At 39.8% G+C, this 22,906-nt stretch overlaps 1 protein-coding gene across 1 annotated transcript in view; it reads left to right on the forward strand.

Annotated features, from left to right (window-relative positions):
- The window catches only part of GALNT1 (polypeptide N-acetylgalactosaminyltransferase 1), an 86,532-nt gene extending 70,326 nt beyond the window's left edge, over positions 1 to 16,206 (forward strand). The window contains exons 9-13 of the mRNA XM_034062985.1: positions 915 to 1,095; positions 10,656 to 10,795; positions 11,864 to 11,962; positions 13,165 to 13,299; positions 14,539 to 16,206. Coding sequence (XP_033918876.1) covers positions 915 to 1,095; positions 10,656 to 10,795; positions 11,864 to 11,962; positions 13,165 to 13,299; positions 14,539 to 14,685 — 702 coding nt within the window. The 3' untranslated portion in view covers positions 14,686 to 16,206. The remainder of the gene's footprint in view (positions 1 to 914; positions 1,096 to 10,655; positions 10,796 to 11,863; positions 11,963 to 13,164; positions 13,300 to 14,538) is intronic.
- Positions 16,207 to 22,906: the final 6,700 nt, after the last annotated feature.

The following is a 22,906-nucleotide window of genomic DNA, read 5'->3' on the forward strand; positions in this document are numbered from 1 at the left end:
TTTTGTTACTCGGGACAGTGCATCTTGAGTTTTGCAAAAAAAATCTTATCTGCTGCCTGCATCAGTGTCCTCTCCTGTTGCCGTCAGCACTTCACTTCCTGCCAAGTTCCTCCAGTGGTGATACATGAAGATTCTATTTGTCAGTGAAAAGTGCATGGTGAATAGTTCACAGAGATCAAAAAATTGGGGTACTCATTTTGAAGAATGAGTGTATGTGTGTTAAAAGGAGTTGTTAGAAAAGCTAATGGGGGAGCATAAGTTAGGGGTGATACCATCAGTGCATGGTTTAATATGTCAGTGAAATGTTTGCTTCTGTACCACCGCTCCTTGCTGTTTCCTAACTGAATGATTGCATGTGTTCCTTTGGATGTGGATTTAGCCAGAGTTGTTCTCACTTTTGTTCCTATCAAATTTCCTATTTCCTTTTGTTTTACTTATCAGCTCAGATTGTGTAGGTGGGTACCTCTGAAGTAGTTGAGCTTTCTGAATCTGTCATGTTTAGAGGTCTAAAATAAAATTGAAATGACTTTCAGAAATTAGTTAGGAAGTGTATGGGTTTTTTTACATAGAGATTCTATTTTATAATGGATGCTTCTGGACAGAAACAGTAACCACCTGTTACTTCCTGTGGTTCATGTGAGCGTTTTCTTTCGCTGTCAGCTTGCCCAGTTCTCTAATAGTCTCTTGCTGGTGCTTTACTGCTGGGAGGCCTGATGTACTCTTTCTTATGTGACCTTACTCAGTCTTATGAGCATCTTTACCTGTTGAGCAGGCATACGTTCCTCTCCTGTGCAATATGTATTTGTTCTAGACTGCAGTTAGTATTGTTTCTTCAACTTGAGCAGAAGCAAGTGCTTAACATTTTTAAACTTTAACAACTTGAAGCTATGCAGTAATTGTTCTGTCACTTTCAGATCTGGCAGTGTGGTGGCACTTTGGAAATTGTAACTTGTTCACATGTCGGGCACGTGTTCAGGAAAGCAACACCGTACACATTTCCAGGAGGTACAGGACAGATAATCAACAAAAATAACAGGCGGCTTGCAGAAGTCTGGATGGATGAGTTCAAAAACTTTTTTTACATCATTTCCCCAGGTGAGCAGGTCTTTGGTTAGGAGAAATGCCTGTTAAGAATTTAAATGTTATTACTGCTGGGAAGGAACGTGAGTAAATGTTACTGCTTTGAAGTTTGTCAGGCAAAGCTCAAGTAAGATGTACAAAAAGGAAGGTCTTAATTGAAAAATAATTTTGTTAGCCAGAAAATATGCCTTGAAGTAGTCTTTGTTTTTTAACATGCACATAACTTATGAATGAGCTTCCTATGCAATAGAATTAAAGCTCAGTGGAACATCAAAGAGCTCAACCACAGTTCTAAAAACTAGCCATCCTAATATATTTCATAATGTGCCAGAGTTCACCCTCTGACTTCTGTGTTGTAGGCATTCCAGGTTGAATAGATCAGAAGTTTAATTCTGTAGCAGGAGTAGCAGAAGTTAACATCATTTGACTTGGTGGAGTTTGCACTTCACTATCCAGAGTATAGGAGCGAGTTGCCAATATACTTGACTATGGTGGTATTTATTATGTTTCTTAAAATTGGTGTTAAGTGGACAAGAGGATGTAAAACAACACAGCTGAATTTCCGATAAACTCAATCCTTCTGTGAGAAAAAAACCAAAAACCATCAGGAAAAGAAAGGAACCTTGGGAGATACTGAATTATTACTTTCCACTACAGGATGTTTTTGTTGTCGTTGTTTGAAAAGACGAGAGACAAGCTTTGGGTGGCATCAGACATCCTTTCTAAGTACTTGAGACATTAGAGACATTTGACCTTACGTACCAAGTTGTAGTTCTATATGCCATGTCTGCTTTTCCAAAGACATCTTTAAAACTAGTATTTCCTTTTGACTTGCCTATTAAACCTGCAGTAGTATTGAAATTTAAAAGCTGTAATACAATGCAGTATGAGTCTTAGCACTGTCAGATTTTAGACTACAGATTTTAAGAATACTTATGAGGACAAGTGCCTGTGTGGATTTATGTTGGGTTTTTTTGTCTTAGGAGAATGCATTGCTCAAGACTGTAAATATGAGTGTTTTTTAATAAAAAAATGTTCTTGCTACTAGTCAAAGCCTTGTAAGTGAAATCAGAAGCTAACAGCTTGTGATTACTGCTCTGTGTTGTTATTAATGAAGCATTATAAATTCAAAGATGACACAGATATTCGGGAAAGTTGTATGTAAATAGATGCAGTCATTTTTGTTTAAGATTGGTTTTATGTATCCATGTCAAGCTAGATTCTAAACTGTCCTGAGTAGCTGGAATGGTTAACTATAAAAATAATCTAATTCTTAAAAACAAATATAAATTAATGAACACCATGATCAGTGTTTGTTACTTTATATATAATCTGTATAGTCATTCAATTTCATGTGGTAAGTGTAAGCTACAGAAAGAGTTACACTGGATTTTGTAGGGTTGTTATTTTGGTGGGACTTTATTTCATAGCTTTGCAGTATAATGGTATATGTATGGGTTCTCTTGTTGGAGAAAAGGAATTTAATTTAAAATAGAATATGGTAAGATTTTTGAAATGGTGAAAGTAACTTCAGCAATTATCTATAACTGCACTGTATATTTTCTTTTCTTTCAAAAGACGCTTGTCTGCATAGTTTGTATGCTAATAGCCTGAATGAGTGTTGGATAGGGATGTGTGCTTGCCAAGCTTCTCTCAGAGCATCTGTGCCTGCCGGCTGGTGCACAATCTCATTTGTGTACCCACATCCACATTGACACTGCAATGAAGATACTAGAATTTCCCAGTGTTTGAAGCACAGGATCGTATAATACCTGAATAAGTTGGGTTATTCTGAAGTTGGTTTGTTTCCTGTGCTGTGAAGAGAGTGGCTAGTAGTGTGGATCGCTCTTTCTGATGGAGAACGAACAGATAAATGTACTCTATGCTGCTTACGCCTCTCCCCAGATCCATTTAAGTTGTGAGAGCCAGTAGGTATTAGCTAGAAAAGACTACTATTTGGGGAAGTTCACAAGCACCTTGCTGTTGTTATTCTAGTATTTCCAGTCTTATCAGAGCCTTGCAGACCCTGATCTTAACCTTTTGACAGCAAAATAACATCAGTGTAAATTTCAGTCTTTCTGGCCAATAAGAACTCAGGGGATTTCTTCTATATTGGCTGATATACCCATACTGTGCTTTTCCAGGTATCCTTCTAATATAAAAATGTAAATGTTTAGTTCTTGCAGAAGGATGGTGTAGTGATGCTCTGGCAGTACGCAGTCTGTGAGACTCTGCTAGTACAATGTGTACTTTCAGTATTACTGTGACAGTGTCACAAGTTCTTGCAAGGAGCAAGGTGAGGATTTTTAAGCTGATGCTTGTTTGCAAGAAAGGGTGCAGATGAACAAGGAGAACAGCCAATCCTCTGTGCACCCAGTTTTTTTCCTGTAAGTTGACATGGATGGGAAAATTGGATTTTGGAGGAGGTAATATACTGACAGGCATCATTGAGCCTAGCTAACAAGGAGATTTTTTTGTCCTCCTTTATATTCCTTTCTCTTCTGCTCCCCTAAGACTGAATCACAGAGGGACTGGTCCAGAAAAGCAAACCTAAGATTCTCAGGTAGCTTTCCCACTTCATGTAATCTGTGTTGTCTGTGGAAAAAAGAACAAAACAAAAGGCTTACTGCTAGAACGATAGGAACTCAAGAGACTTTTTACTATTGATGTAATGTAGTTAAATGGAAAGCTGCCCTCTTGAAAAGTAAGCCTGTAATCCTTTTTCTCTATAGTAAATACAGCCTAGCAGAAATTGTTACTTGTCTGTTTTAAGCTTTCATGCATTTTAGAAGCCGTCTCTCTGCTTAAAGTGGTTAGCTACAGATGGAGGTTGAGCAGGAAAGTGTTGCAGCAGCTGTTGCTCAGCCAAAATCAAGCCTATCTCATTGCATGAAACAGCTATTCTCTGCAGCAGTAATGGCACTAGCTGTAGTCTTTTCTCATTAGCCAACAGTTTTCCTCACAGTCATGCATTACAGCAGGGAGCTGTTTCCCAGACCATTTCCTCTTAGGCTTTCAGAAAACAGATCCAGCATGTGCAGGTGAATAGTCTGATTCCTGTCTCCAGTCATCCTGTTCAGTGGACTCTGCCACTTCATTATTTCTAGTGCTGGCCTTTCACTACTTTCTCCAGTCTGAAATACTAGGACTAGATTATCCATGGTGAGACTTCATGAGTTGATGATGTCAGTCTAACAGCTTGCTGTGAGGGCAGAGTGCCTTGCTTTTCATGGTGGGTGACAGGGATTCGCCTGTCCTTAGTCATTTGATTGTTCATCTATGTCAACTGCTTTGACTCGCTGAACTTGTCAGGATTGGTTGTTCTGTGGGCTGGCTCTGTACCGGTTATGTTAGCACCTGTGTGCAGGACTGGAGTCTGTGACTGAGAAGGAGAAAGCTGCCCCTTTCTGCAGCAGCAGCTGCAAAGCATTAGACTGGCATCCCACAGCTACCTCACCTTGACCTTCTAAATAGTAATGAATGATGAACGGGCAGTTGTAGAATTTGTTGGTATCCTTAATCTAACGATGAAGTGTGGATACTTTCAAGCTGTGTGGCTTCCCCGTGCTGTGTGTGAGTCTGGGTTCGAGCTCCCACATGCACCTTCCTGTTCAGCATGCATCTTTGTCATTCAGCAGCCCCTCGCATCCCAGCTGGTGAGCCTGGGTAGAGCCTTTCTAACTTGTAGGGAAAATAATTTTATAGTTAGCCTCTGGGCAAACTTCTAGTCATCTTCCATAGCACTGGGGCTAAGTGGACAGGCAGACAGCCTGAGAAAACAGCATTGCAGAATTAGCAAGAGACATCTAGACAGAGATGTAAACATGTTACCCTAAAAACTGCATCAGTATGCCTAGCTTCTAATGCTGCATGCACTTGTCTCTAGCCAGGTATGGTAAGTCAAAGTTCAATGTGTACAGACTGCAAATGGATAACGTCTTTCTTCATGGTTGATGAGGACAGAGAAGGGATTGAGACCACATCTTGCAGTGTAGTTAAGCCTATGTTCAAAATACTTACCGAATGATTCCATGTGTTCTTGTTTTCAGCTTGTATTCCATATTAGCATTAATTGGGAACGCAAATAATGTAGGCATTGAAATCGATTTAAAATTATTATTGCTTATTGAGTTTCATAATATTAAATAAAAAGAGATTCTATGATTTTTACAAAACAGTAGCTTTAGATGAAAGTTTTCTGTGTTTTTGAACATGACTGAGCAATTTATAATCATGATGAAAACAACATGTTATCCTTTTTTTTTCCCCAAAAGCACTTTAGCATAAATATATTGCCACATAGTGAACAAGCAAATCTTCAGCCCTTTTGAGATTTTGAGGATGGCAGATCTGTTGCAACACAGCTGATGGGAAGCTTAAATATAAGGTGGCAAAGAAAATGAAACTGAAAGAGTACTCATGAGACAGTATTAGATGTATTTTTTGTAAAGGTATAAGGAGACAATTATATATTACTAATCAGAGCAGTCTAATACTGCATACCAAACTTCAAGAATACCGACAGCACAAGCAAATGCTGAGATAGATCTTAACATTTGTTCAAAAGAACTGCTGATGGTGTGATTTGATAGTTTGATGTGGGGGTTTTTACCTTACCAGTATATATTTCAGAGTGCATCTATAGGCATATGTGTTGGAAGAAAAGGCATAAAATTGTCCTGCAGCAAACAGCCAGCTGTGAGATACAGAATCATCGGTGAGGTCCAGGCTGTTAATGTAATTGGGGTTTGGGACAGGGGGTAGGGGTGGGGAGGTGGGGAAAAAGCCAACATTGGCTGGTTAAAGGCAACAGTGACAAGTACTGTTAAATACTGTTTCTGATTCTTTATTTTTTTTAATCAACCAAACTCAAGTATTTGAAAGAACAACTGGTGACCATGATTCCTCCTCATGATGCGCATACTTGTAAGAGTCTGGCATAATTGTCTCTTGGGAGGAAGATTTGATCTCATTCTTTTGTGGTTTGTTGGGGATTTTTTGCTTGTTTGGTTTAGGTGTTCACGTCACTTTGTTTGTTTTTCTCAGCCTTTAAAAGTGTACTAAAGCACGGGAACATATATATCACTGTGTATATGAATTTTAATGGTTTGTGGATGGAATCATGATTTAGTCATGGACTATTTTTTATATGTTTTATACTTGGCAGTTTTCCTAGTTTGCTTTGAGTTGGTTGTGTTTGGGTTGAGGCTTTTGTCCCCAAAAAGAACTGTTACCCATATGTAACTGTATAGTGCAGATGTATAGGAGCACTCAGTCTACTTTTGAGTAATACACATCAGGTAGTATGCATAAAAACTTAGCAAATAGAGTGATTTAGCCTTGTTAGAGGAGAACCCTACAGCAGCTATTCCGGTTTTGCTACTCAGTGTATCTGCTAACTTCATGCTAACTGTAGTCTATGTGCAGTATATGGTTTGGTGCAGATCTAACTTCAGAGAGGAGTTTGGGGTTTTTTAAGTCTTTTAGTCTAAAAATGATAAAACAGAATATAATATACAATTGTAATGGAGGGGAAAGCAGCTGGCACTTTTCTTTCTAGGCAGTGACATTTATTTTAAGAAACAAAATGCTTGTATGCTGTCAAGTATCACTTTGCATTTTATTGTTTGAGTGTGACTTTAATTCTTACTGCTATTCAGTGATGTGACAAAGCCTTAACAGTGTTGTTTTCTTAAAACCTATAGCAAACTGATGAATGAGTTCTGAATATCTTTATGCTGTTGTGAGGATGGCATAACTGTTTCATCCATCAGCTGCTTTTTGATCACTGAAAAATTAAGAACTCCATACTTAGCTGTGGTTGATTGGTACAGCATTTCTCTCCTTACTTCATTACTTTTTGAGAGAGTGCTCCTTTTGGTGTAGAGCAAATATTTGCTTTTGTGAAGATGGGGCAGTGTTTTGCAGGGCAGTTTGTCTCTTGTTTTTTGGTTTCGGGAATTATTTTGTGACTGAAAAGCACAGACTGAAACTTTCTGGGATTCTGTTCCGAGAGATATTTCATTCACACTATTCAAGATTTCATTTAACAAACAAGCTTTCCTTTATGTTAATCTGGCATCTTTATTAAAAAGTCTTCAGGGTTTGGAATGATTTGGAATTGTTTTTGTTGGGTTTTGTTTGGGGTTTTTTGGTTTGGTTTGTTGGGGGTTTTTTGTTGTTGCTTTTTATTTGTTTTTTTTTTTTTTAAATTGAAAGCCTAGCTAAGTTTTTTTTTCCTCTGCAATATTGAAAATACTAATGTTTTTATTGATATTTACAAACATTTAGAGGAAATTATGTCATTATCTCTCCTAATTGAGTAGAAACACACCATCTGCTGGCAGGTCGATTTAATAACAGTGTGCCAACTTAGAAATTACTCAAACTCAGTTTCAAAAGGTCAAAAAATGGAGGGATAATTCAGAGTCCTCTAAGTGGAAGGGTTCCTGAAAAATGTATGCAGCTGGAGGTTTATAGTCTTGTGGCCAGTTGAGCCATATTTGTGGTTTGCGAGGGGAATTGAAATTGCTGGGACTTGGTTTTGTTCTTTTTCCTTTGTTTGGGTTTTCTGGAAGTGTATTACTTCTGGCCTGTGTAGATGGAGTTTAGCATAGAAAACACATAAAGAACATGATGCCTGAAAACTAGAAATTCTTACCCTTAATTAATTAATGTTATTAGAATATTCATGACAATATTGCTTAATTCTGGTGAGACGAAAGTGTCTATTGATCATGCACACCTTCCCCAACCCATATGCAGATGGAACTTGCACAAAATAATTTTCATAAGGAATGAAAATAACCATCAAGGAGTGGGAAGATACAGGAAGAATGAGCACTTTGGTAAATGAAGAGTAAAGCAGAAAAAAGGCAAGGAAAATACCACCAAAAAAAGATAACAGTCCTAATGGTGAACATCTTGCAAATGCTGCACTTATATTGAACAAATACTGAATTATTAAAGGCTTAGATCCCTCTAAGAAGGCTGATTTCTGACTGTTTGTGCAGTTAGATAGAATCATAGAATAGTTAGGGTTGGAAAGGACCTTAAGATCATCCGGTTCCAACCCCCCTGCCATGGGCAGGGACACCTCACACTAAACCATGTCACCCAAGGCTCTGTCCAACCTGACCTTAAACACAACCAGGGATGGAACATTCACAACCTCCCTGGGCAACCCATTCCAGTGCCTCACCACCCTTACAGGAAAGAATTTCCTCCTCCTTATATCCAATCTAAACTTCCCCTGTTTAAGTTTCAACCCATCACCCCTTGTCCTATCACTACAGTCCCTCATGAATAGTCCCTCACCAGCATCCCTGTAGGCCCCCTTCAGATACTGAAAGGCTGCTATGAGGTCTCCACGCAGCCTTCTCTTCTCCAGGTTGAACAGCCCCCACTTTCTCAGCCTGTCTTCATATGGGAGGTGCTCCAGTCCCCTGATCATCCTCGTGGCCCTCCTCTGGACTTGTTCCAACAGTTCCATGTCCTTTTTATGTTGAGGACACCAGAACTGAGCACAGTACTCCAAGTGAGGTCTCACGAGAGCAGAGTAGAGGGGCAGGATCACCTCCTTCGACCTGCTGGTCATGCTCCTTTTGATGCAGCCCAGGATGCAGTTGGCTTTCTGGGCTGCGAGCACACACTGAAGCCGGTTCATGTTCATTTTCTTATCGAGCAACACCCCCAAGTCCTTCTCCACAGGGCTGCTCTGAATCTCTTCTCTGCCCAACCTGTAGCTGTGCCTGGGATTGCTCCAACCCAGGTGCAGGACCTTGCACTTGGCATGGTTAAACTTCATGAGGTTGGCACCAGCCCACCTCACAAGCATGTCAAGGTCCCTCTGGATGGCATTCCTTCCCTCCAGCGTATCAACAGAACCACACAGCTTGGTGTCATCGGTGAACTTGCTGAGGGCACACTCAATTCCATTGTCCATGTCAGCAACAAAAATATTAAACAAGACTGGTCCCAACACCGATCCCTGAGGAACACCACTCGTTACTGATCTCCAGCTGGACATTGAACCGTTGACCACAACTCTTTGAGTGCAGCCATCCAGCCAGTTCTTTATCCACCGAGTGGTCCACCTATCAAATTGATGTCTCTCCAATTTAGAGACAAGGATGTCGTGTGGGACAGTGTCGAACGCTTTGCACAAATCCTGTCCATCACTTTTGTAGCCTCGTCATAGAAGGCCACCAAATTGGTCAGTCAGGATTTCCCCCAAGTAAAGCCATGCTGGCTGTCACCAAGCACCTTGTTGTTTTTCATGTGCCCTAGCATGCCTTCCAGGAGAATCTGCTCCCAGATTTTGCCAGGCACAGAGGTGAGACTGACTGGTCTGTAATTCCCCAGGTCATCCATTTTCCCCTTCTTGAAAATGGGGGTTATATTTCCCCTTTTCCAGTCATCAGGAACTTCACCTGACTGCCATGATTTTTCAAATATGATGGCCAGTGGCTTTGCAACTTCATTTGCCAGCTCCTTCAGGACCCGCGGATGGATTTCATCAGGTCCCATGGACTTGTGTACATTCAGGTTCTTAAGATGGTCTCAGACCAGATCCTCTCTTGCAGTGGGCCCAAGGTCTTCATTCTCGCAGTCCCTGCATCTGCCTTCCAAGACTTGAGTGGTGTGGTCAGAGCCTTTGCCAGTGAAGACCAAGGCAAAGGAGTCATTGAGAACCTCAGCCTTCTCCAAATCCAGGGTAGCCAATTCTCCTGATAGCTTCTAGAGGGGGCCCACATTGTCCCTAGTCTGTCTTTTATTCATAATATACCTATAGAATCCATTCCTGTTATCTTTTAACATCCCTAGCCAAGTTTAATTCTAACTGGGCCTTAGCTTTCCTAACTTGGTCCCTAGCTTCCTGGACAGCATCCCTGTGTTCTTTCCAGGCCGCCTGTCCTTGCTTCCACCTTTTATAAACCTCTTTTTTCTTTCAAGTTTTCCTCAGCAGCTCCCTATCGATCAAAGGAGGTCTCCTGGCCCTCCTGCTGCACTTCCTTCTAGTGTGGATGCAACACTCCTGAGCTTGTAGTCAGTGATCCTTGAGTATCAGCCAGCAAGATAGATGATGAAGGGTCCAGCAGGTGGTACTTGGCTTACATAATTAAATAGAATGGAATTCTCCTTGCTCCACAGAGGGATTCTGCTATGTTATGCTACAGAGATATCCACCACATTTACCATAGGGGATAGAATGGCATTAGTGACTATAACAGTTTCAGCCTTTCCCTTTTAATAGCTTAGGAAGTAACTGCATTCCAACTGTTCCAGAAACCACAGGTAAGAAATTGTCATGTGAACACAGATGTAGTGATTCTGTCTTTTGAGTAATTATCTGGAAAGAAAAGTCACAGGTAGTGACTGACATAAACTCTCTGAGAATATAAACAGCATAATGCTATATGAAAACTAAATAAATAAATCATTCCTTTGTGTTTGGATGACTCTCTAAGAAAGTGTTTCATACAAGCAGTGAATTATACTGATGATTTTTGTATTAAGTGGAATTATAGAATGTTTGTTAGCAGCCATTGAAGAATAAAACTTTGTTTCTACAGGTGTTACTAAAGTTGACTATGGAGACATATCATCACGACTTGGACTGAGACGCAAGCTCCAGTGCAAGCCTTTCTCCTGGTACCTGGAGAATGTTTATCCTGATTCCCAAATTCCACGCCATTACTTTTCTCTGGGAGAGGTAAGATTTTATCCTGTGTATTTATCTACCCTGTGTAAAGGACAATGTACAGGAAGTTGTTTGTATTCTGAACTGAGTTGTGCAAACAAATTATCTTCAGCAAAGTTCAGGTATCTTGCACCTGTGCTCCTGTGATCTGCAAAATGACACATCTGGCTTTTCAGTGGGGCAGAAAACTGAACTTTAGTATACAGTTCTGTAATTTGATTGTTTTCTCTTGTTTACTACAATATTTAATGCCACCTAAAAGGGCTTCAGAAATATTCCTTCAGAAATGTATTATTATGGATAACATTCGGTATAACATTCTCTGCGTAGAGTATGTGCAGAGTTTTTGCTTAAAACAACTAGACCAGATTAAGCCAGGGCTTTGCCTCAAAACTGCTCTGGGCTTTATCCCCAAACCCCTCATCAGTGACCAGCAAATTTCTGTGATCCCTAAGCCTTGCTGGGCATTTCTCTGTTTCTTTAAAGTTTTTTTAAGTGATTGTACAAGTAGCACAGATGATGGTGCCTATTTATTTAGGACAGCTGCTGTCCCCTACAAGTTATATTGAGCAAAATATTGAGCCTGTTACAGAGTAATTTTATATGTTTGTTTTTAAAAGAAATGCTTTTAACAAAATGGGAGCAGGCTTTTGTGTTGCTGCATGACTATCAGGAGACTTGATATTCATGCCGCCTACTATATAGTAATATCAGGATTAAGGCTGTAACTCAAGAAGTGAGGAAATTGAACCCAGTCACCTAGGATAGTGCTTTAAAACTTCTGAAGGTTTTGTGCTGGAGACTTACTTGTGTCCATTCTGTTGTAGCTGAGTCTTTGCACAAAAAGAGTCCCCAACATGGAAAGATCCCCCGAAGAAAGCAAAGAAACAACATAGTTCTGTACCCCAGGAGCTTGAAAATTAGCTTTTGAGTTTTGGACAGTGGTCTGTTGTAGTACGGTTCCTGTATTTGATATTTCATTCGCAACCTCTGGTGTATAGCAGAGAGAGCTGGTTTGATACAGAACTAGTTCTTTTCTAAAAATAACTGCCTTTGGTGATGTGCTCTTTTCACTTCTAGATAAGAAATGTAGAGACAAATCAATGTCTGGATAACATGGCAAGAAAAGAAAATGAGAAAGTTGGAATCTTTAACTGCCATGGAATGGGTGGCAATCAGGTGATAATTTTATTTTTTAATTACCTTAATGTATTGAATTATTTGGAACATTACTTCTCATTGGAACAATTATTTGATTCTTTCAGTAGTTATCTTTAAAATATGCTTAAATTGTAAAGTTTATGAAACCCTCATTGAAGAAGATGACTGTAAGAGGAAAAGCATGAAAAGATTTGTTGGGGTTTTATCATTTTTTTAATGACTGCAATAGGTTTTAGACCAGCTTTTATATCAAAAAGGGACTGAGAGGAGGAGATGACTGCTATAAACTAGACTTCATCTCCATAGGTTCTCTGGAACGGTCTTCTAGTTAGATGTGATTGGTTATCATTACTTTAAAACAAAACGCCTGTACCCAAACTACAATTTTCTGGGTGTCAGTTCTGGAATTTATTTTACATCCCCTTTTTTTCCCCCCCTTTTTCCCCCCCTTTTTCCCCCCCTTTTTCCCCCCCTTTTTCCCCCCCTTTTTCCCCCCCTTTTTCCCCCCCCTTTTTCCCCCCCTTTTTCCCCCCCTTTTTTCCCCCCCTTTTTCCCCCCCTTTTTCCCCCCCTTTTTCCCCCCCTTTTTCCCCCCCTTTTTCCCCCCCTTTTTCCCCCCCTTTTTCCCCCCCTTTTTCCCCCCCTTTTTCCCCCCCTTTTTCCCCCCCTTTTTCCCCCCCTTTTTCCCCCCCTTTTTCCCCCCCTTTTTCCCCCCCTTTTTCCCCCCCTTTTTCCCCCCCTTTTTCCCCCCCTTTTTCCCCCCCTTTTTCCCCCCCTTTTTCCCCCCCTTTTTCCCCCCCTTTTTCCCCCCTTTTTTCCCCCTTTTTTCCCCCTTTTTTCCCCTTTTCCCCCCCTTTTCCCCCCCTTTTCCCCCCCCTTTTCCCCCCCCTTTTCCCCCCCCTTTTCCCCCCCCCTTTTCCCCCCCCTTTTCCCCCCCCTTTTCCCCCCCCTTTTCCCCCCCCTTTTCCCCCCCCTTTTCCCCCCCCTTTTCCCCCCCCTTTTCCCCCCCCTTTTCCCCCTTTTTTCCCCCTTTTTTTCCCCCTTTTTTTCCCCCTTTTTTTTCCCCCTTTTTTCCCCCTTTTTTCCCCCTTTTTTCCCCCTTTTGTTTTTGTTGCACTTTTGTGAAGAAATCTTAAACTGTTTTCCAATATACAGAGATTATCTACACTGGGGATCCTCATGTTTCTTTTTTTCAGTTCCTCTCATTCTTTTTCTGTCTAGGTTTTCTCATATACTGCCAATAAAGAAATTCGAACAGATGATTTGTGTTTAGACGTGTCCAAACTTAATGGCCCAGTAACAATGCTCAAGTGCCACCATCTAAAAGGAAATCAGCTTTGGGAATATGATCCAGTGGTAAGTCTTCTAATGACTTGTGACATTAGAATGAGACAACCTGAGTTTTTACATGAGCCTATAAAGCAACATATTCCAGCATGAGACCACTGTTTGACAATCAAAATGGGAAACAACGTCAGGATTACGTTCCTTCTGCTACTGTTTTATCATGTAGTTGCTCAGTGGGTGTATTGATTTAATTAGCTGGTGAGTGTTGGGACAGCTTTTAGAAGAGTATTTTCTAACTGGAGAAAGATAGTATGCTAGTGTAGTGTTGAGATCAATGCTGGAAAAGTGTTCCAGGTATCTACTGGACCAGTAAAAGGTAGTACTAACAATCTTGTGATAAATTCAACACACGGTGTCTTACCTTACACAAGGTTAAAAGGAAATAACTTTTGTAATTAAGAAAGTCAGCATCTCAAAATTATAAAGAAAATCTTGTATTCCAAATCGTGATGTGTTTAAGGTAGAGATGCTTAAAGCAGCTTTATTTTAATCATTCTCTTTCTTGTACGTAATGTTCAAATGTACTTTGAAGGTTCTGTGTTTAACTGCCAGATCTAGAAGTCATTGACTGTTGATCTATTCATCATGAATTTGATTTGCAAGCCCTAAAACTCAATTTTGTTACTAAGCAGTGCAGTCAAGAACTCCGACAGTTAGAAAAAATAGTTCTCAGGCTTGTTAACTCAGAATCAGTTATTGCAAAAGGCAGTTGCAAAACATGATTGCATAAGTAAGATTAGTAGGTATTAGAAAAGATTTATATGTATGTGAATTTCTACATGTCCTTTTTTGTTGTATAAAAAAGAAAATATTAAAAACAAAATCCAAACAAACAAACCCATAGTACTAAAAGAACATAGCGTGTGGTCAGTTTTGTGTCCCTAACTGAGAAAAAAACATACTTTTGAATAGTCAATGTTTTCATTCTAATCTGATGAAAACTACTATTATAACTAATGATTGATATTGTGTATCTTACCAGAATAATCCTATTTAAAGAATGATGGGTATTGCTTGATAAAGAATGTCATCTACAAGTTCAGACTTTTCTGTTTTTCATAATGCTTTCATTATCTACAACTTCAGATAGCATATTTAAGTGTTCTTGGGGGTTTGGATCTGGAGTCAGTGACCATGGGGTCTCGTCTAGTTCCTACTTACCTATGGAAGAATTCTAATGGCCACTAGTCGGTTACTTTATGCCTGGAGATTTTTGTAAAACTAATTTCTTTTTATTTTGTCTCCAAGAAATTAACCCTGCTGCATGTGAACAGTAACCAGTGCCTGGACAAAGCCACCGAAGAAGACAGCCAGGTACCCAGCATCAGAGACTGCAATGGCAGCCGCTCCCAGCAGTGGCTGCTTCGCAATGTCACCCTTCCAGAAATATTCTGAGAGGTTCTAAAGGAAAGCAAAGATTGACTGGGCTACCTCGGCTGATACTTTGACTACACTGTTAAGTAGTAACAGAAGAAACTTCTGCGTGGCAGAATCCACAGTTTGTCAGCTGTTAGAACTCCTGCAGCTTCTTAAGTAGCTGTGAACCAGCCTTCCTGTATAAGGATGTGAAACTTCCACACATACTAGTGAAACTGCACCCACTGATGTTTACAAGATCCGAAAGAGTTTCTTCCAGAAGATAATTTAGAGAATGTTTGGACAGTGGAAACATAATCAGTGAAATAGTTTCTCTGAAGAGCTGCATATCATTGTAGTTTGCTTGCACATCAGTAACCTCTGCTGAAAGTGCTGTTGTAATGAAGAAAGTTCCAAGAATATATTTTTCCTGGTTAGCAGTGGTAACCAGACTTACTAAATATAGATACACAAAAAAGTGAAAGACAGCTGGAAACCAGATTCAGTAACATGAATTAAGAATTCTGTGGTTTAAAAACAAAAAGCAAACAGGGTTTAATGGAAACTAAATCAGAACTATGAAAAGTACAATTTGTTATAGTGAAGTATCAAATTTATATGTAGATTTTATACCTCAGTGGGGGAAAATAACCATGTCAAAAGGCAATTGTTTCTCTTTTTCAATTGTGTGATAGTCCATAAATACAATTGTTTTTTTTCTTTCTGGCTAGTCTAAGATTCTTTTGGGCGCAAACAAAGATGAGCATAAGAATAAACTTGGCTCTCGAATGTCAGATCAACATTTTTCTTCTTTTTTTATTTTAATTTCTTGGCTGTTGGAATTGTATCTTTTTATTACTGATTGAAAACTGGAGGTTTAACATGCTGTCTAACTTTTTTTTTTGGTCTAAACCTGCCGTTTCAGTTTATACTTGGGTCAGTCAGCTTACGGACTTTCATGGCCAAACAAAAGATTTAAGTACACTTTGAAATTATGAAGTTATCTTGATGGAACACACTTAGCGCCCAAGACTCACACTACTGTACCACGGTTTTATTTTCCTAGCAATAAATCTTTTGTTCCTTGTTTGATTTCAGTCAACAGAAAGCCAGAAGAAAGGATATGTGAAATTGGGTAGCAGGGGATTGGCAAACTGGAGGTTTTCTGGGATCCTTTTTCACTTCATTTTCAGATGTGCTTCATTGTCAAGTGCATATTTAGATTAGACTCTGAACTGTAATGTTGATCTGCTACTTTTTTCTAATAAAACCTAAAGAAAAATAGCTAAATTGGCATGGTTTTTAAAGTTAACATAGCCAAAAGCAATATGACTATGTCATTACATTGGTCTGCATTTTTTAACTGAATTGTTTTGTTTTGTTAAGAAAAATCTGTGTGGGCTGATCTTGAAAATGAGCCACTGAATGCTCAGAGTATACATTGAATTTTCTTTTGGAAAGAAAAATGAGATTTGCTTAATGGAGAGGATATTTTTATGATAAATGTCGTTGTTTGGCCAACTGTCCTGTAAAGCAAATTAAACCTAGACTCATGCAAAATTTGTGTGGAATTATATTTGGCTGCTATGACCATTTTAGACTTTCTATTCCAAGTTGCTTTAGTCAGTGTTATCTGCATTATTTCTGCAGCAGTATGCAAGTGTTTTGTACACAAAGCGGAGGAAATGCTAACAAATTGAAGCATTCTGTTGCTACTTTAGCAACATAATGAGATGATGTAGGATTTCAGATAAAACATCTAACTATCTACCTGTCTCATTGCCCCGGTTTTTGGATAGCCCTGCAAATCTTACAAGGTCGAAGTGGATTTATGAAAGTAATGGTGTGGTACATTTACCAGAAAGATATTGAAGTGTACCACCATGACTTAAAAAAAAGGACTTACTGGTTACATAAGAAGACTTATTCCTTGGGTATATTGATAGTGAAGAAGACAGGGTGGGTAACAATGTCTTCATTTGTAATTGATGCATTTCTTGCTCCTTAGGTGCTCTGTAGTCCCTCCTGCTTTTATACTGTTTCTCAAGTATAGTTTGCATCTGTCTGATACAAGCCAGCAAAATACTATTTTCAGTTTTCTACTGTGTACCAGGGAATGATGTTTTGGATCATGTTTGGGAATTTACTTCAGTTTATCTTAGCAAACTAGCACTTTTCAGGGCAGGGGAGGTGTTGGTGTGTAAAAATGTGTTTATATTAGCTCAGAAACAATTTCCTAACCTCGAAATACATCCCTTTAAAAACATTGCCAGCAAGAGGCCATAAATCAGATGTGGGTAACCTTTTGTGGAGTGAGGAGCAGGAGCATCAGAAGCGGAGTGTAAAATCCGGTAAGTTTTCAGATTTTTTAATTTAGTGTTTCAGTTTTCGCAAGTATATGGCACATCACTGGGCACACAAACCCAAATACATTTTCACTTTATAATTGTTATGATTACTGCTGTGATATGCTGTTAACCAAACTTAAGTGCCATGGCTTGTAATGTGACTAAGCCGGTAGGCAGGCCTCGGAGTTACTATGACTTTAACCCTGTTAATTCCACAAGTCACTTTATACATTGGTCACAGAAAACTGCGGTAAAAATCATCATGCATAGAATCATAGAATTGTAGAATAGTTAGGGTTGGAAAGGACCTTAAGATCATCTAGTTCCAACCCCCCTGCCACAGGCAGGGACACCTCACACTAAACCGTATCACCCAAGGCTTCATCCAACCTGGCCTTGAACACTGACAGGGATGGAGCATTCACAACCTCCCTGGGCAACCCATTCCAGTACCTCACCACCCTAACAGGAAAGAATGCATCAAGTTGTCAGCTTCAGAAATCTGAAGCAGCAGTCTGATTTCCAGCTTGTACCTTACTGTCCTTTACCTGCTGAATGTGGGGTGGGGAAGCAGCACATGGAGAGTGTCTTCAGCCTCTAGGTTGTTTGCCTCAAAACCCCTTAGCTCAGAGAGGCTTGTGGTGGGGTGACTGCTACTGGTTGACTGGCAGTGGGCTCTCCTTAGCCTGCCCATCTTGCCACCGCACATACTCAGCTGTTGTATCATGGTGGACAGCACAGGACTTCTGGAAAGATTCCCCATGCTCCTGGTGATGTGCATTTCAAATACTCTGATGTATTAAGGGCCTTTCAGACATGGCCACGGAATAGTTTCCCCCAAACAGTTTTCTTCTAGCTTCTGTTACCACAAATGTGGTGGCTGTCGTCAGAGTTCCCTCCTGAAAGGGAGCTTCTTTGGTAACTGTTTAGCTGTAGTCTCCAAGGGTGGTCCTCCACTTACAAACATAGTACTTCTATGTCCCAGCTTTGAATTAGGAATAGTAATTGACTCCCTCCTTTCAGAGTTACAGGCATATTTAATTATTTTCTATCTAATAGGCCCCATCCCTGGCAGTGTTCAAGGCTAGGCTGGATGGGGCTTTGAGCAACTTGGTCTAATGGAAGGTGCCACTGCCCTTGGCAGGGACATTGGAACTGGATGATCTTTAAGGTCTCTTCCAGCTCTAACCAGTCTATAATAACGTCTTACCATATTGAAGTTTTCAGGTGGAATTTTTAGAACCTTTGTAGTTATTTTTATTTATCTTTTATGATTAAAAAGAAAATCATGTTATTTATGTGTACCCTACCTCTCTTAGTAGGCATATGAATAATTTCTAATAGAAATCCCACTCTGCTCTCCAGTGCCTCTGCATTTATGGCTGCTTTGTTTAGATCACATATAGGAGGGGAAAAAAAATACAAACCACTTCTCTTGATAGTAAATACATGCAGGGTAGGTGGGGGGAAAAATCATACTTTGAAGAGAACTGGTAAATTCTCTTTTTGTCTTTTTTCTTCCCTGTGCTCAGTGTATTTAGCATAAATTTCCTATGCATGCTCTAAAGAGTGTTCTGTTCTCCATCTTTTCTCATATACTTGTGCAGTGGTCCTAATCTGACATACATACAGTAAGCAAAAGAGAGGATCTGTGTTACACGTTACCAGCAAAAGTAAGATAATCTTACTAATTCTTACTCTTCAGAAAGCTGCTTAGTTGCTCTGTTTGTTCAGATAGGTGCTTTTGAGATAAGCAGAACCTTGGCAGATTTGTTCTGCCATATTTCCCCTTCAATTTAAGTAAGGAGATGGAAGTATGCTTCAAAAGATTGACTGAGAAATAGGTCCTCAAAGATTTCCTTCACTACATTAACAATTCCTTCGTGCTTTCAAATGAAGAAATAGGAGAAATCTGAAGTAATGCAGAATAGATTTAAATAGCTTTAGTAGCCTTGCATCTTATTTGAATTTAAGATTTAAGGTAGGGCATGAATATGTCAAAATCACTGAACTTGCACAATGTCAGAGTGCTGTTTGCTCTCAGGTCTGTGAGAACATTTCTTACAATCATCTTAAAGCAAATAGTTCCCAATTTTGTGTCTTACTCTAATAATTGAGAATCATTCAGCTAAATATAGCTGTGATGATATGTGAAGGTGATACACACAGTCTACAGTACTTTGAATAATAAAATAGCACTTTTTATGTAATAAATGTTTTTTTAATGTAGAAAGCAAAATTGGCACGTAGCTAACAGGTTATTTAGAGACTAGAAATTACAACATTGAGATGAAAACTAACAACATTGTTCACTTCTTTTTCAGTCTTGAAGAATGAATTTGTAGCATTCTGCTTGCATTTCATGCAGCGTCAACTGATCCTTACCATGCTGAGCCATTCAGCCAGGTGATGCTACTCCATGTCAAAATGAAAGTACACTGCTGCTTCTGACAATAAATCAAGCAATTTCCATAGCACCAGTTCAGGGCATAGCTTTTAACCTGCTTCTGAAATGATCATTGCTGGTTTCTTTGCCTCTGCCTCTGAAGCAACTAGTAAGACACAAAGAAGTTTCCTTCCTTCGGCTTTAAATGCATCATCTTTCATTCAGTAGATAGATGTCTGTAGGAGTTCTCTAATAGCCTTGATACTATTCATGCTTTGTACTCTTTGAAAAAGCTTTTTGGTCTCATCTCTTGTATAGTTCTGTCTCATTTTTATCACCTTTCTCTGAGTCTTCTCCTTTTTTTTGTTCTTTCAAAGACTGGATTATGATATTTAAGGCACTGATAAGTTCACATATTGCCATTAGAGATGTGCATTATTTCTGTGTGATACATTATGCATTCTAATAGTGCATTAAGTAAATGTTTTCCTGAAGTGATCCTCAGTGGCATTTTAATGTTCTGAACATTAGCTTATAACACAGGACTATACAAGTAATGCTTTGTTCCATTTTTCATAGTTGAATTTATAGATTTTTTTTTTCTTTCAGTGTATGCTGTTTAATCACCTAGCTTTGGTTATTTTGCTATCTTAAATAATTTGGACTTCTTTCTTTGCACTTAATGGTACTGGTTCAGTTACAAACTTTTGACATTCCCACTTCTGCTTTTCTCCCTGGTTGGAACAGACCTTTGCAGGTCGTCTGGCCAAACCCATGCAAAAGCAGGGCTGACTTCAAAGTGAGATCAGGTTTCTCAGGGCCTTGTCCAGTCAAGTTCTCAGTATCTTGAAAAATACAATCTTCTGCCCAGTTTTCTTCTGTTTGACACCCTCATGGTGAAGAGTCCCCTCCTTCCCACTGCCCCCAGTACCTAGTTGGAATTCCCTTTTCTGCAACTTGTTTGTTGCCTCTCATCCTTTCCTGTGCATTTCAAAGTTGATCATTCATCTTTACAGTTCAGATACTCTGTCTGCTCTGTCATTTTGCTATTTCTGGGACTGTTAAACAGATGGCCATGTATAGCTTATATGCTGAAAGTGAACTGTGTTTTAAGAGAATTTGCCTCTGCTTCCTCTAAATTCTAGAAATACGTCTTTCCTACAAACTTAACTTTGGCAAAGGGAGGCACCTATCCTGTTAAGTGGTCCAAGAAAAACTGTTGGATCTGTGTCCAGTCCACAGGAAGTGGGAAAGGAGCCCAGCCTTCACTGCTGCGGCAGCTTCAGCATTAGAAATATTCAGACCAAAGAATTTGAGGATAAGTTCAGTAGTTGCCTTGGCTGCACAATGAGGAGATCTGGATTGTTTCAGAGCAGAGACCTTGTTTCAGGTTCAGGGAAAACAGGAAGAATTTTCTAGCTACTGTTTTCCGTCATGGTTTTGATGTGCATGAATTGATTAATCAGCGTGTCTGACTGGGTCTCTAATGGATCATTTTGGTCTGAAGATGTTTGCAGGTAGCTAACCAGATTAGTGAGGTGGTAGTTTCAGATTTATGCCGGTTAGATGAACACAGCAAAGATGACCAATTCTGATGGTAAATATTCTATATCTCAGGATACAATAGCTGTCTCTGTAGGTGACTGCCATGATGTGGTAAGTGATGGCTTGTTGAATGCCAGTGAACCCTTTGCTTGCAATTTCTCCTGTAGTCTTTTAAGTCAGGGAAGTGCTGGGAGTGGAAAGTGTCATTTCCATTACCAGAGTAAAGAACCTCTACCCATGTGAAATGAAGAAAGAAATGTATCCTTGAGGCAGTAAGATCAAGTTGCACATGTAATTCCATTCAGATGTGCTGCACTAATACAGTGAATGAACTGGAGACAAGTCTCAAACCCCAAAATACTTACTCTCATTCCCAGATGCTGAAAACCACAGGAACCAACTCTATTATCCGTATTTATGGCTTGCTTGAATGTGGTAGCTCTCAAAATTACCCTTTGTAGTCAACGCCAATCATTCTTCTGATCTGGCCTGGGATTTTTTGTGATCTTGAATGTGAATTGCTAAAAGAAAAAGCGAATAATTATTTAATTACAGATTGTGCGTATGTGCATATTTATGTGAAGTAGTTTAGACAAAACACATTAAACCACTTCAGCCAGTTACAGGGGAAGTTGTGCCCCACAGCAGCACTGTATACACCCTATCACTTATGAAGCTGTTTTACTTCTGTATTTTGTGTTGCAGGCATGCTTAGCCCTGCTTGTCATATTTGGTACCTATGATGCAGTCAGTGCTGGCTCAAGCCTGCTCAGTCAGGTCTCTGGTGCACTTCCATTCTCCCCTTCTTTTCATGTTTCTGGACTGCTAGGATGCATCATGTACCATTTCTACTTCTCTGTGTTCTCTTGCCTTGAAAAGTGCATTTTGGCCCCATGGACCATGCTGAAACACCTCCCAGAGGAAATTGTGTTTTCTTCTGAGTCACGGGTTTAGCAGAAACCAGACCACTAAAGTCTGGGGGATTTTTTTCTTGCTAAGGACTTGCCAGAGACTGGATCTCTTGAATGTGTCAAGATCATTCCCCTAACACATGCTGTGTTTCTCTGTTGCTTTAGTCCAATGGGATCAGTGATGTTCCAACCTCATGTTGTAAGGGGGTTTAGTTCTGTTTTGTGGTTTGGGGTTGGTTTTTTTTTTTCGCTTACTGTTCTTTGCTGTGTTTACATATTACAGCTAGATGAATCCTACCCCTTCCATGATGGAACTTGTCTGTGAAGATGTCTGCAAGAAGGAAACATTCTATATAGAGATATATAGAGAAGATGAAAGCACTTCTGCACAATAACTCCCCTACCCTGCACCGAGTTTTACCCAGTCTTATCTGAGATACAGTAGTTCAGATTCAATTTCTTCCCACAGTGATCTGAAGTCCACTTTAATTGTGATACAAAGGTACCTGGCTTTTTCATTAACTGCTCACCTCAAAAGCTGTGCTTTGTCCTATTACCACAGACAGTTTTGCCTTTGTCAATGATCTGAGGCTTTTTATAGACAAACCCACTAAAGGCTGTCTGTAGTGTTAGTTGACAAAGCTGGGGTAATGGTCACCTCTGTGTATGCAGCGTCCTCCTTTGCAGAGTGCTTCACTACAGCTGGGTTATATTGTTACGTTAAGTGCTCCTGCCACTTATCAAGTAGATGATGTGGTTACCTGGAACCAATGTGGCATCAGTCAGGGTTTTGTGAAGTTGCTGTTTGTGAGAAGAAAGCCTCTGACAAGTAGTTACCGATGTGTTGGGCACTTCATGTTAACATTGTGACTCCATATATCTTTTGATAGTAGAATAGTTAAAACTCCACAACTGGAATTAATTCATATGTGCATGCTCATGTGCCTTCCTCCTTCTGCTCTCCGTAAGAGTCCTTACAGTTTGTGGCTATTAGTCAAGTAGCTAGATGCTGCTGGGCATGTCTGTACCCCAAATATGAAGAGTGGAAGAGTGACTTTTCCTGCTGTGGA

This window comes from Melopsittacus undulatus, chromosome 1 (assembly GCF_012275295.1).
Source record: "Melopsittacus undulatus isolate bMelUnd1 chromosome 1, bMelUnd1.mat.Z, whole genome shotgun sequence".
In the NCBI taxonomy this organism is placed as follows: domain Eukaryota; kingdom Metazoa; phylum Chordata; class Aves; order Psittaciformes; family Psittaculidae; genus Melopsittacus; species Melopsittacus undulatus.